At 34.8% G+C, this 15,096-nt stretch overlaps 1 protein-coding gene across 4 annotated transcripts in view; it reads left to right on the forward strand.

Moving 5' to 3' along the window:
- The window catches only part of LOC107136317 (cell surface glycoprotein CD200 receptor 5-like), a 60,824-nt gene that overhangs the window by 13,506 nt on the left and 32,222 nt on the right, over window positions 1-15,096 (forward strand). For 2 of the 4 annotated variants that reach the window (XM_048803310.1, XM_048803312.1), the window contains exon 1: window positions 14,315-14,739. The exons of 1 other annotated variant lie outside the window; for it this stretch is intronic. In XM_048803310.1, coding sequence (XP_048659267.1) covers window positions 14,479-14,739 — 261 coding nt within the window. In that variant the 5' untranslated portion in view covers window positions 14,315-14,478. Of the gene's footprint in view, window positions 1-14,314; window positions 14,740-15,096 lie in introns of those variants that run through there. One more of the 4 variants, XM_048803311.1, reaches the window with a different exon arrangement.

Here is a 15,096-nt window from a genome sequence, read left to right on the forward strand (position 1 = left end):
AATAGATGTTTTAAAATATTCCATTTGGTGAAATGTGAAGTATAGATAAAACACTTGTGATACCTCTCAAAGTATGATGGTTGTCTTTAACACAAATGCTTGTGTTACTTTTGAGTTTTGAGTTGAATGAACTGCTTATTTTTTTTAAAGAGAGAGAGAATTTTAATATTTATTTTTTAGTTTTCGGCGGACACAACATCTTTGTTTGTATGTGGTGCTGAGGATCGAACCCGGGCCGCACGCATGCCAGGCGAGAGCACTACCGCTTGAGCCACATCCCCAGCCCAAATGAACTGCTTATTATTTTTTCTGGAATACCATCTTACTTGAATGAACAACTGACACACACTATTGTTATTACAGGTTGAGCACCTCTCAGGTGAAATGCTTGTGACTGGAAGTGACTGGAAGTGTTTTAGATTTCGGATTTTTTTGGATTATGAAATATTTGCCTATATATAATGATCTATCTTGGCAATGGGACCCAATTCTAAGCATGAAATTAATTTCTGTTTCGCATACACTTTATACATATAGACTGCAGTTATTTTTATACAATATTTTTAGTGCACCTGTTTTGACTGTAACTGGTCACATGAGGTCATGTGTGGAATTTTCCACTTGGGGTGTCATGCCGATTCTCAAAAAGTTTTGAATTTTGGTACATTTCAGATCTAAGAGTTTGGTTTGTTTGTTTTTAACAATTTATTTCTGAATGCACAATCATTTTCTAGATCCTACATGACATGTTCATATTATTGCCTTAATGTCTTATAGAGTACATACTTGTGTAATTTTGTATTTTCTAGGTGCATTTTTTGGGATCTTCAAGATACTTTAAGAGTACAAAATTCTTTTATTCACTTTTTCAATTTTAAAATTTAATTTTTAAACCTATCGATTGAAAAAATTAATGAGTTTTGTTGTGCAATTTCCATACATGCTAAAGGAATCTGAAATTAAAGGAAAAAAAGGAAAAGAGAATTTCATCAGTTGTTTTAGTTGATAAGAAATGTATATTATGAGGGCTGGGGATGTGGCTCAAGCGGTGGCGCGCTCGCCTGGCATACGCGTGGCCTGGGTTCGATCCTCAGCACCACATGCAAACGGGGATGTTGTGTCCGCTGAGAACTAAAAAAATAAATATTAAAAAAATTCTCTCTCTCTCTCTCTCTCTCTCTCTCTCTCTTTTTAAAAAAAATGTATATTATGGCTGGACATGATGGTGCATACCTGTAATCCCAGTGGCTCAGGAGGCTGAGGCAGGAGGATGGAGAGTCCAAAGCCAGCTTTAGCAACTTATTGAGGACCTAAGCAACTCAGGGAGACCCTGTCTTTAAATAAAATACAAAAAAAGCGCTGGGTATATGGTTCAGTAGTTGCATGTCCTTGAGTTCAATCCCCAGCACTGTCCCCTCCACCATGTATGTTATGATCACCTAAGATTAAATTAATTTTAACTTTGGAGACATTGCTTTAAACTTATAGAACATTTTCAAGTGTGGAAAAGTCATAAAAATTTATCAACAGCATTAATTGGTTTATGTGAATGGGCCTGTGAGTCTTTTCTTTCTTCCTTCCTTCCATTTTTGTGGTGCGTGGGATTGAACCCAGGGCCTTGTGCATTTGAGGAAAGTACTCTACCAACTGAGCTATATTCCCAGCCCTCATTTTTTTCTTGTTATTAATTTGCACATTCTTCAACCTTAATAACCTGCCTTCTGCATACACACATGATGTGCATAAGCCACTGTGATTGTTTATGCAGTCTAGCACACTGTGGAACAAGTCTAACCTGCCTTAAACAGTGGCCATGATTGATGAAAATAGTTTCCCAATTTTAACCCTAGTAAACATTTGGATTTTTCTACTTATTGCTCTTATTGCTCTTATCTTCCCAAATTGCAAAGCTTACTATATCTTCTTCTGGGGTCTTTCAAGTTTCTTACTGGTTTTCAAGATAAATTTCTAAGACAATTTTGCCAAATATGTTATAAATCAGCATTAACATTTATTGAGGGAATATTCATCGGGATTGCTTAAGCATTTAAAAAAATGACATTTTATTTTTTTGAAAATGAAATATACCTATATTAAGTTCAACCAATACAGAAAAACCTAAGTGCTTACAATTCCACCAATCATAAACAAACATGTTAATATCAGCTGCATACTTTTCTATTGATGTATATAAAAAGGAGAAAAAAAAATAATTTCACAAAAATGCTTTTATCTAGAAGTCTTATTCTAAATAAGAAGTATTGTTACTTGATCTTAAAGTGTGAAACTGAAACAATTCTAATTTGGAGATACAAATTTCTTCACAATATTTAACACTGAGAGTGAACACCAACATAAACTGTAGACTGAGGAATAATCTAGAATCAACATAGGCTCATCAGTTATAGCAGATATACCACTTTGGTGGGAAATGCTGATGATGGGGGAGGCTGCACCTGTGTGTGGGAAAGGAGCACAGAATGCTTTGTACTTTCCACTCAAATTTTTCTGTGAACTAAAACTGTTATAAAAGAGAAAGTCTATAGTGCTGGGGTTGTGGCTCAGTGGTAAAGGGCTTGCCTCATACTTGAGAGGCACTGGGTTTGATCCTCAGCACCACATAAAAGTAAATAAATAAAATAAAGGTATTGTGTCCATCTACAACAAAAAATTAAAATAAAAAGACAGTCTATATCTGTACAGAAAAGTGAGATTTTCAGCAGTATTTTATGGTTTACCATAACAATGTGGAAAACATTCAGTGAATTTAAAAGAAGAACATGTTGAATAGAAAGAGAAATCTTCATAAATATATACTTCAATGGATTTGGATCATTGCCTTCTCTATTTTGAAAAGAAAATCTTTGCCAATAAGATACTCGTTTTTATTTTTTTGAGATACTCATTTTTAAAGGAGTTCGCTAAAGAAATTATGAACTATATTAGGAGATGTAACTAGAAGTAACTAACCATTCAATTTTTTTTGTTTTTTAAATTTAATTTTTATTGGTTCTTTTTAGTTACACATTATAGTAAAGTGTATTTTGACATATTATACATACATAGAATATAACCTATTCTAAATAGGATCCCATTCTTGTGGTTGTACATGATGTGGAGTTTCATTGGTGGTGTATTCATATATGAACATAGCAAATTTATGTCTAATTCATTTTACTGTATTTCCTATTCCCATCCTCTCTCCCTTTCTTTTATTCCCCTTTGTCTAATCCATTGAGCTTCTGTTCTTCCCTTCCCTCACTTATTGTGTGTTAGCATCCACATGTCAGAGAGAGCATTCAGCCTTTGTTTTTATAAGATTGGCTTATTTCACTTAGTATGATGGATCTCCAGATCCATCCACTTACTGGTAAAAGTCATAAAGCCATTTTTATGGCTGAGTAATATTCCATTGTGTATAATATAGCATATTTTCTTTGTGCATTCATCTGTTGAAGGGCACCTGGGTTGGTTCCATGGCTTAGCTATTGTGAATTGTGCTGTGATAAACATTGGCATGGCTGTGTCACATCACTGTAGTATGCTCATTTGAGGTCCTTTGGGTATATACCTAGGAGTGGGATAACTGGGCCAAATGATGGTTCCATTCTAAGTTTTCTGAGGAATCTCCATACTGCTTTCCAGAGCCTGTCTGTTTATTTTTAAAGTTAGGTTTTCACTGTCACACAATGTCCATTGACTCCATGCAAAACTTGCTCTTTTTTCCACTTTCTGATTTTTTATTTATTATTTTACATTTTTGAGGATTTAAAGCATTTGCATTCTGTTGTTTAGACATAGTTCCTTCAAATATTTAGTCTTAACTATATATTTAAATTAATTTTTTGTTTATCATCAGCATGGTTTTTATTTTGATTTGTCTCTTGGTTGATTGGACATCACTATCTGGAACTGTGTTGTTTTAGAGAAATATAAGAGGGAAGAAGAAGGATTAAAAGAAGAAGTGTGGGGCTGGAGTTGTGGCTCAGTGGTAGAGCACTTGCCTAGCATGTGTGAGACACTAGGTTCAATTTTTAGCACCGCATATAAATAAATGAATAAAAACAAAAGTCCATCAACATCTAAAAAAAGAAGAAGGAGTGTTTTCTCATTCTCTTCTGTTCCCTTTAATACAGATATATAGGCAAGATGAAATAAGACCCATAATTCCTTACTTAGCTCAGCATGTCTATTTTTGTGATGCTGCTCATTTAATATACGGTAGGATCTATTGCCTGATAATATAATCATGAATTAATTAGCAGGACTAGTTTTTATTCTTAGGGAGAAAAAGAAGAAGAAAGAAAACCAAACCAAAACAAACAAACCCAGACCCTCAGAAACAAAGCCAATTCTGGCTCATTATCAAAATTACTTGAAGACTACTGATTAAACAATGTTTTTCTCAAATGTTAGAGCAGATATAGAAACTGTAGCATTCAAATGAACTTGACTGTGGTTCAGATGAGAAATAAACAAAGGATAGTGTATTCTAAGCTATGATGCTTGTAACAACCACAAGTAACCACACCATGAGAACACAATACCTGCTTTGTGCGTACATATATTTGTGTTTGTGCAATTAGTGCTATTATGAAATGCTTGTATTAGTGGTGGAAGTATCTGTGATAACATCAACCTGAACAGGAAGTTGATGTGGTAACTATTTCAGGGTTAAATATGCAGTTTAGAAAGGCTGGTGGAAGAAAAGGGGGGTATACTGCCCAACTCAATGGGGGCTGGTGATTGCAGCTGGCTGTGGAGGGTGATGGAGTCCCTGAAGTCCCTGGCATGTTTAAGCAAAAGCAGGTGAAGTCATATTTGGTGAAAGGCTTTAAAATGTCTAAAAGTAACTTTGAAAGTGAGCATATTTTCTGTACAGGATGTAGGTTGTCTCTAGTGGGAATCGCAGAGTTTAACTTTTGAAGACAGCAAGATTTTAAGGGTTTGTAAAATGCAGGGTGGTTAGGGACTATGGCATAGAAATGATCCAAGGTCATTTAAAAGCCAATATATTGAGTGACATCAACAAAAATGTAGGAAACTCCAAAACTCTGTTCCTCTAGTTCTTTGGAACTCTCAAACTTCATTAAAATACTTTATCAAAACCAAGGGAATGCGTAATACAGAGAAAACTTACTAAACTTCAGTAAGAGAATGATAATGACATTTTAACTTACCTGCCTACCATCTCCACACCACAGCTGGACAGTGACTGTCAGAAAGGGCAATACAAATATCATTCTCAAACAATAATCGTGGTGGCATGTTTTGGCTTCTCTAGTGACTCTCTGAGGGTTTGGCCCCCAGGTAGGGATCTTGACTTTATTTTTTTCACTTTGAAACTATCTCAGGGCTGGAACCCCTTGAATGTCATCTGCTGAAAACCATTAAAAGGCAAATGTTCTAGGAATGGCTCTCTGGGGTGAGGGATAAAAAAATGGGATAAGCAGGACACAGACTGAAGAGCTTAGGAAGAAGCTAGGAAGGGAGATCTGTGGGAGGCTATGTACTTTGCAAAGCTTCCATATGCATTGGGGAAACTAACATCTGTCCACTTGACCAGGGCTGGACGTATGCTCAGAAAAGGTCTGAAAAGGCCCTAAATTCTTACATCTGGCTAACATTCAGGTAGGAAGACAGTGAAGTTTAAGGTATATTTGTAAACTGCCTGGTGCATGCTGAAGGTTTTCCTAATGTACACAGAACTCATCCGCAAAGACTAGGAGATATTCTCTTTGGGTTGCAGGTGTTTAAGGAAATTATTGTCAAATCAATGAATAATTAATAAGATAATGGAACATAGAAGTTATTAGGCACACACAGCAAAGAATTTATATTTTATTTATTTTTTATTTTTTTTATATTGTCACTCCCAAAGAATTTTTAATATCCAGTATGTAATATAAATACATAGCATGGATGTCCTTCTTAAAATATCTCCATAGTCGATAGGAAAGGTAGCAGAATACAACAGTCACTAATATGCCATTTTGTAAAAATGTGAATGTGTAACCGATGTGATTCTGCAATTTGTATTTGGGGTAAAAATGGGAGTTCATAACCCACTTGAGTCAAATGTATGAAAGATGATATGTCATGAGCTTTGTAATGTTTTGAACAACCAATAAAAAAAAAGAATTTATATTTTAAAAATTAGTCTAAAAAATTCACTAAACAAACAAAAAGAACTATGGCAGGTAGCAACAACAAATCCAAGGAAGAAGGAAGAATCTGATTTCCAGAGGTATTGCATTATAATATTCAAAATGTTTAGTTTCCAAGAATTAAAAAAAATTCTCAGGAATGCAAAGATACAAGGAATTTTGACCCATACACAGGGGGAAAATAAAGAAAGAAAATAGAAAGTGTCTCTAAAGAAACATGGATATTTTACCTACTAGTCAGAGGGTTCAAATCAAGTATTTTCAGTATGCCCAAAGAATTAAAGAAGACTTTGTAAAAAGAAATAAAAGAAAATCAGAAGAGTCCAATTTCACCGAATAAAAAAATACCAGCAAAGATAGAAATGTAATAAAGGAAAAAAGTGGAAACTTTGGAACCATAAGTATAATCACTGACATGAAAAAATTCGTATTAAAAAAATATGCAGATTTGAGAAGGCAGAGGAAAGAGAGAACTTGAAACTGAGAAATTGATAATCCCAATTGAGATTATGTAGTCTGAGAAGCAAGAAAAAATAAATAAAAGGAAGAAAAATGAACAGAATCTAAGAGCCTTGTAAAACATTATCAACTGTACAATGTGTACAAGATGAGCCCTAGAAGGAAAGGAGAGGGGAGAGAGGGAGAGAGGTAAAGGGGGGAGAGAGAGAAAATGAGAGAGAGAAGGAGAGAGAGAAAGAGAGAGAGGAGAGAGACCAAAAGAATATTTGAAGGAATAATGGCTGAAAAATTCCAAAATCTGATGAAAGACATGTGTTGACATATTTAATGAACTCAATGAATGCCAAGTAGGGTGAATTCAAAGAAATCCACACTGATCCACATTATAAGCAAACTGTCAAAAGACAAAGACAAAGTGAGAATCTTGAAAACAGTAAAGAGAAGTGATTTATCTGCACAAAAGAACTTTAACAAGATAAATGGTCAGTGACTAATCAGAAGCCATGAAAACCAGAATGTGGATGAATGACATACTTAGAGTGTTGAAAGAAAAATAATTTTAAGGCAACAATTCCATGTCTGGCAAAACTATCTCTCAACATTAATGGAGAAATTAAGATAGTTCTAGAAAAAAAAAAAAAAGGAGTTCATTCCCCATAAACAATAACTTATAGTCATAAGAGGAAATAAGAAACATTGGTAAAGATATCTACATGTGTGAATATGTCAGTATTATTTTTAGTTTCTAATTTTTTTCCTACATAATTTAAAAGGCAAATTCAAAAAGTTTATCTATGTTAAATGGGCCCATATGTTTAAAAGATCGAATTTGTGACAATAGAAATATTAAGGGAAAAAGATGAAGTTGAATAGGACCTAACGTTTCACCTTATTTTCTTTTTGTTCTGTTGAAGCTAAGTTATATTGATTTAAACTAGATGGTTATAAATGTAAGTTTTAATTATAATATTGAGTACAACCACATAAATAAAAAACAAGAAAAAGGAAATGAAAAAGAAAACAAAATATTTCTCTAAAAAAGAATCAGAAAAGAAAGTATTATTGAGGAACTGAGAAACACAAACAATGTATAAGATACAGTGAAAACAAATGCAAAAATGGTAGAATTAGTACTTCCTTATCTGATTATGATAACTGCAGATTGAATTTTACATTTAAAAGTCAGAGATTAGAGAATGGTGGGAAAACAAACATGATCCAATTATGTGCTATCTAAAAGAGATTAATTTTATATCCAAAGACACAAATAAGATGAAAATGAAAAGATGGAAAATATATTTCTGTAAGTAGTAACCAAAAGAAAGCTAAGATGGATATACCTATTATCCAACAAATTTTAAGGCAAAAGTGTTACAAAAAGACAAAAATGCCACTTACTATTGATAAAATGTTGATATGTTAGATACAACAGGTGATACACACTTATAAACATACACACCTAACAAAAAAGCTCCAGAATGCATGAAGTAGAAACTGACAGCAGATAGCAGAAATAGTTTATAATAATTGTTGAAGGTTTCAGTTCTCTCCCTTCAATAATAGATAAAACAACTAGATAGATGGTCAGTATGGAAACAGAAGGCTGAAAGCACTATACACTACAATACAGCTAGACTCAACAGACAGATACACAACACTCCACCCCAAAACAACAGAATGCAAATTTTTCTCAAGGGCACATGAAACAGTCCCCAGAATAGGCCATATGTTAGGCCACAAACCAGTCTGAATAAATTTAAGAATGTAATAAAATAAAAAGCATCTTCCCTGGAAACAATGTAATGAAAAGGAAATCAGTCTCAGAAAGGAAACTGGGAAGTTCACGAATATGTGGAAATTAAACAACTAATGGGACAAAGAAAAAATCATGAGGAAATTAGGAAATACATTCAGATGAATAAAATTGATCTCAATTTTAAAATTGATCTCAATTTTCAATGTAGTGTTTCTATTTCTCAGTGAAAAATTTATGACTGTAAATGCCTATATTAAATAAGAACAGCTCAAATAAATAACCCTAAATATACAACTTAAATAACTAGAAAAGAAAAACAAATTAAATCTAAAGCTAACAGAAAAAGAAAATGATAAAGACTAGAGTGGAGATAAAGATAAATCAATAATAGGAAAATAATAGTCAAGAGAACCAAAAGTTTGCTTTTAAAAGATAAATAAATTTGGCTAGTTGGCTAAAATAGAAAGAAAGAAGGAGGTTCAAATTTTCTGAAATTAGAAATGAAAGCAGGGGCATTACTACTGATTTATGGAAAGAAGAATTATGAGAGAACACTATGAATAAGAGTATACTGATAAATTAGATAACCTATGTGAAATTAACAACTTCTTAGAAACACACAAAGTACCAAAACTGAATCAAAAAGAATTAGAAAAATCTGCAGAAGGCCAAGGTAGGAGATAACAAGTTCAAGGCCAGCCTGAATAACAGAGTCCTTGACTCAAAAACAAAACAAAACAAAAGAGCCAGGAATGTTCTCAGAGCATCTCTGGGTTCAGCCCCCAGTACTTAAAATTAAAAAGAAAAAAAAAAAAGGAAATATGAATAGGCCTGTAACAAGGAAAGAGATTGAGTCAATAATCAAAAACTTCCTCACAGAAAAAAGGAACACGTTTATACTCTTGGTTGGACTGTAAATTAATATAACCAGTATGCAAATCAGTATGGAGATTCCTCACAAGACTAGAAATGGAGCACTAAATGAGTCAGTTATACAACTCCTCGGTGTTTATCCTCAAGAATTAAAGTCAGCATGTTATAGTGATATATGTATACCCATGTTTATAGCATGTTTATAGTACAATTCAAAATTGCCAAACTATGGAATAAGACTAAGGTGTCCATCACTGAATGAATGGTTAAATAAATTTTGGCATAGTCACATGATGGGCCATTAGGAAAAATGAAATTATGTTGTTTTCAGCAAAATGGATGGAACTTGAGAGCATTATGTTAAGTAAAATAAGCCAGACTCAGAAAGTCAAGGGTCATATATTTTCTCTCATATGAGGACAGAGAAAAAGAAAGGTGTCAGAGGAATCACATGAAAGTTTAAGGGAAATCCGGTAAAGTGATGAGTGGGGTGGGTGGGGGGAGGTAGAGAAATAATCCTGGGGAATGCTATTGACCAAATTTTATTGTTAAAATGTGTTCATGTATGACTATGTAACAGTGAATCTCACTATTATGTATAATTATAATACACCAATAAAAAATATGGAGGGAAAGAACCTCTCTACAAATAAGGGCTCAGGACTAGATGACTTCATTGGTGAATACTACTAAACATTTAAACAGTTAACAAATTAAATTCTTCCAATAAATATAAGTGAAAGGAACACTTCCTAATTAATTCTATGAGAGCAACATTAACTTGATAACAAAGTCAGACAAAGACATCACAAGAAAATATAGAACAATATCTCTTACGTATATTGATAGAAAAATCCTCAACAAAATACTGACAAACATAATGCAGTAGCATCGTAAAAGGAACACAGCATGTTAAGTGGAATTGAACCACAGAATGTAATGGTTCAACATATTAAAATCAATCAATGTAATAAGCCACATTAATGTAATAAAGAAAAAACCCTACACATGATAATCTCAATGATACCAAAAAAAAAAAAAAAGACACTACACAGAATCCAACACCCTTTCATGACAAGAACACTCAGTAAACTCAGAATAGGGAGGGAACATCCAAACACGATAGAGGACATTTATTAAAAACCCACAGCTAACAGAATGCTCAGTGATGAAGTTCAGAAGCTTTGCCCCCAAGAACAGAAACAAGGCAAGAGGGCCCACTTTGTCCACTTTATTTGACATTCTACTGGAAGTTCTATTCAGAGTAATTTGGGAAGTAGAAGAAATAAACATTGTCACAAGTGGTGAGAAAGAAGTAAAATTTCCTTACTCACATATGACATACGTCTTAAACATACCACAAAGAAACCCCAAACCCACGAGGACTAATGAAGAAATTCAGCAAGGTTTGGGGATACTAGAACAACATGCCAAAATGAGATGCATTTCTGCTGTATGCAGTGTAAATGCCTGTAATCACAGTGACTCAGGAGGCTGAGGCAAGAGGATCACATGTTTGAGGCTTGCCTTAGCACCTTCACGAAGCCCTGTGCAATTTTGTCAGATCCTGTCTCAAAATAAAAAATAAAAAGGGCTGGGAATGTAGCTCAGTGGTAAGGCACTCCTGGGTTCAATTCCCAGTAACAACCAACCAACCAACAAAAAAGAGATGCATTTCTATACATTAGCAATGAACAATCTGAAAAGAATATTAAACAATATTAAACAATTCAGAAGAATCTGAAAAGAATATTAAATAATTCGATTGACAAAAGCATCAAAAACATTGACATAGGAATTAATTTAATCAAGGGGTTACAAGACTTGTACAGTGAAAATTATAAAATATTGTCAAAAGAACTTCAGAAGATTTAAATAAATGGAAATACATCCTATGTTCATGGATTGGAGACAATGTTGTTAAAAAGACAATACTTCTCAATAAGATCTACATATTCAATGCAATTCCTATCAAAATCCCAATGACTTTTTTCAGAAGTGAAAACCCTCCTGTTCACATGGAATCTTAATTTAAACCAAAACAGTTAAAAATAATAATGAAAAAGAATAAAGTTGGAGGACTCACATTCCTAATTTCAAAACTGCCTACAAAGCTACAGAAATCAAAATAGTTTAGTACTAAAAAGATAGACACATAGGTCAATGGAATAGAATTGAGAGTCTAGAAATAAACCCACACTTTATGACTCACTGATTTTCTACAAATGAGCTAAGAACATTCATGGAGGAAGAATAGTCTATTCAATAAATGGTGCTGGAATAAATGGACCACCACATGTGAAAGAATGAAATTCATACCATATACAAAAAATAACACCAAAGAGACCAAAGCCGAAAGAAACCAAAGCTATGGTTTGGTTTCTTTGGGCTTTGGTCTCTTTGGAGTTAATTTTTTTATATGGTATGAATTATATGGTATTCTTCACTACCTTGTATTTACAATAACTTAGTTGTTATGATACCATAAGGGCCCAAGAATCTAAAGAAAATATTAAAAAATGAACTTTATCAAAATTATGACTTTTGTAGTACTGGCGGGTAAATATAGGTACTTGCATATGCTAGGAAAGTGCGCTACCTCTGAGGTACACCCCAGTTCTTTTTAAAATTTTAAATTTTGAGATAAGGTCTCACTAAGTTGCCCAAACTGACCTCAGACTTGTGATTTTCCTGCCTCAGCATTATAAGTAGCTGGGATTACAAGTGTATTCCACATATGTGACTTCAAAATTACAACTTTTGTGCATCAAAATATATTATCAGGAAAGTGAAAGATAACCTACATAACTTGAAAAAGTATTTGCAAATTATATGTAAGGTTGTAGTATCCAGAAATTTTATAAATAACTTGTACTATTCGGAATAAACAATTTAATTTAAAAATAGCTGAAAGACTTGAACAGACATTTCTCCAAAGGAAATACACTAATAGTCAATGCATGCAATAAGACGGCCACTGTCACTAGTCATCAAAGAAATGCAAATCAAAACCACATGGAGATGCTACTTCATTCTCACTAGGATTGTTATAATGATAATTTTTTAAGTGGAAAATAACAAATGTTGACAGTAATGTGGAGAAGTTTGAAAGCTCATATATTGGTGGTGGGAAATAAAAAAAATTGCAGCCATTATGAACAAAAATTTGGCAAGTTTTTAATAAGTTAAACAGAATTACAATATGGCCTTGAAATTCCACTCTATGGCCCAAAGAATTGAAAAGAGGTATTAAAAAACCTCTACAGTAATGTTCATAGTAGCACTATTAGGAATCACCAAAATTGGAAACAACTCTCAAATCCATCAGCTAACAAATGTGTAAGCCAAATGTGGTATATCCAGACAACTGGATATTATTCAGTCATGACAAAGAATGTGTTTGTATACACATGACATGGAAGAACCTTTGAAACATTTTTATGAAAACAAGCCAGGTACAAAAGGCCACATATTATATGATCACGTTTATATAAAATACCCATAAGAGTCATATTCATAGACATATGAAGCAGATGAGTGTTTCCAGGGTTTGGGGCAGGAGGAATGGGGAGTGACGGCTAGAGGGATTCCCCTCCAGGTGATAAAAATCTCCTGAAACTTAGTACTGGTGGCCCAAGATACATTTTTTTATTGTTAATTATAATTTCTACCACATATTAATCAGTGTTCTCTAGAGGAACAGAACCCATACAGTGTGTATGTATAAACAAACAAACAAACAAATAATTTTGTTCAGGCTAGCCTTGAACGTGCAATCTTACCTCAGCTCCCAAGTAGCTGGAATTACAGGCAGGTGCCGCTGTACCTGGCTGTAAGTGCAAATCATCTAAAATTATATGGTAAAAATAATTCAGATTGATTTTTTGGTAATATTCTCAAGGTCTGAGAAAGGGTTCAACATATTTGGTTCTGGGAAAAAAACCTTTTAGGAGAATATTTTGGTGCATCAAGATGGTGATAAAAACAAATTTGTTTTAGAGCAGGGGTTTCCCATTCATTAGCCATGACCCACAAAGCCTGCTGAACACTTAAAAATGGGCTTAATGTGAACTGAAATGTGAACTGTGGAGCATTGGGATGGGAGACGTGCAATTGTCCCTTTAGAACATGAATGAAAACGTCTCTACTGGTTTGGGAGTGTGTTGGTTTGCTAGGGCTACTGTAACAAAGTACCATGAGCTAAATGGCTTCAACCACAGAAACATATTGTTTTATTGTTCTGGAGCCTAGGAGTCTGAGATCAAGGTATAGGGGAAGGGGGGGTTGGTTTCTTTTGAAATTTATATAATATATATTTATATATTATTAAAAAACCTATTTTATATACATAAATATATAAATTAGTATATATGTTATTAAAATATATATAAATGATGTATTGACTCAGTTTTGAGGCCCTTGTTGGGGCAACAAGTTTCCCTCTTGAGAACTGGTTGAAGCCAAACCTAAACCACTTCCCTTATCTGGGCTCTCATGCTCCTGGCTGCTATGCACCTGTTCTAATTGCCCTATGACCCTATACCAGACAACTAGGAATGGCCCTTATGCTTTGGAATCCACAAAATTATTCAAATTGCTGCACAAGGAGTCCAGGAAAGCTTGCCAGTATCACCTGGTTTGCAATAATATGCTGCCCCCATAATTCTAGCTGTGCCTGGTATGACCCTTCTGTGACCCTTTTGTGATCGTGTGGCAATCCTCTCCTTTTGAAGTTGTCAGTAACAAGGGTTATTTTTACCAGAGCACCGTGTGGTGTCCCACAATCAATAAACTCTGAACTTTATGAAACAATTGGTGAGCAGAACAGCATGCTGATAAACTTGGTTCTGGCATAGCTTCTCAGAGGTCAGCTGTTGGCTTACTAATTGGTTTCAAAACCACCAGAAGAGCAGCTTGGGAAGGAGCTATTGCCTGTGGTGAGTTTCTGCTTTAGATTTGCCTGCCGTCTGCTTCTATGTCTATTACTGGTTTCCACATCTCTCCTTTCCCACACTTCCTTTGTGTTGAAATATTAAAAATGAGCAGTTTGGGGCTGGGGTTGTAGCTCAGCGATAGAGCGCTTGCTTAGCATGTGTGAAGCACTGGGTTCAATTCTCGGCACCACATAAAAATAAATAAAGGTCTACCAACAACTAATATAATATTAAACGAATTATGAGCACTTTTAATTGGCTAAACTTGGTGGGCTAGAGACTAGGCCAGATGGGGCTCTCTGGTAAGGCTATAGGAAGGACGGATCTCTTGAGTCACACTTTCCTGGACCAGGTGTTTCAGCATGTTTCCTGTCAGCCTGTGGTTGGCAGAGGCCTATTCAGGAGGCCCTCACATTTTTGGCATTGGTATTTATTATTATTTGGGGCAGCACCCTGGTTTGTTCCTGTGTTTGTACAGCCCATATGGAGGAAAGCGGATTGGGCTCCCCCACAGAAGAGCAATGGTACCTGGGATACCAACCTATCTCAGGTGGGATAGCAACCTATCTATCTTCTTTATAGTGACCACCTGGCTGCATTCACTGTGAACTTCATGCTCCCCAGACCCTCAAGGGTATTGTTGGTCATACCCTTGAAGACCAGCTCCCGGTTTGATTCTAAAGGAGTCCTCTGGAACAGGGGAACAAATAGTTCATCCTTATACTGCCAACCCCACCGCAGTGCTTGCCAAAGATACCCATTGATTAACCAATGTATAATCAATCCCCTGTTGGTGTGTTTGAGCCTTAACAAGTGCTGCCGCATGTCAACATGCAAGGGGACTGACACATGGGATTGTCTAAGTTAGGTTGCTAGAACAAAAATATCATAGATGGGGTGGCTTAAA

This window comes from Marmota marmota, unplaced genomic scaffold (assembly GCF_001458135.2).
Source record: "Marmota marmota marmota unplaced genomic scaffold, marMar, whole genome shotgun sequence".
NCBI classification, from domain to species: Eukaryota; Metazoa; Chordata; class Mammalia; order Rodentia; family Sciuridae; genus Marmota; species Marmota marmota.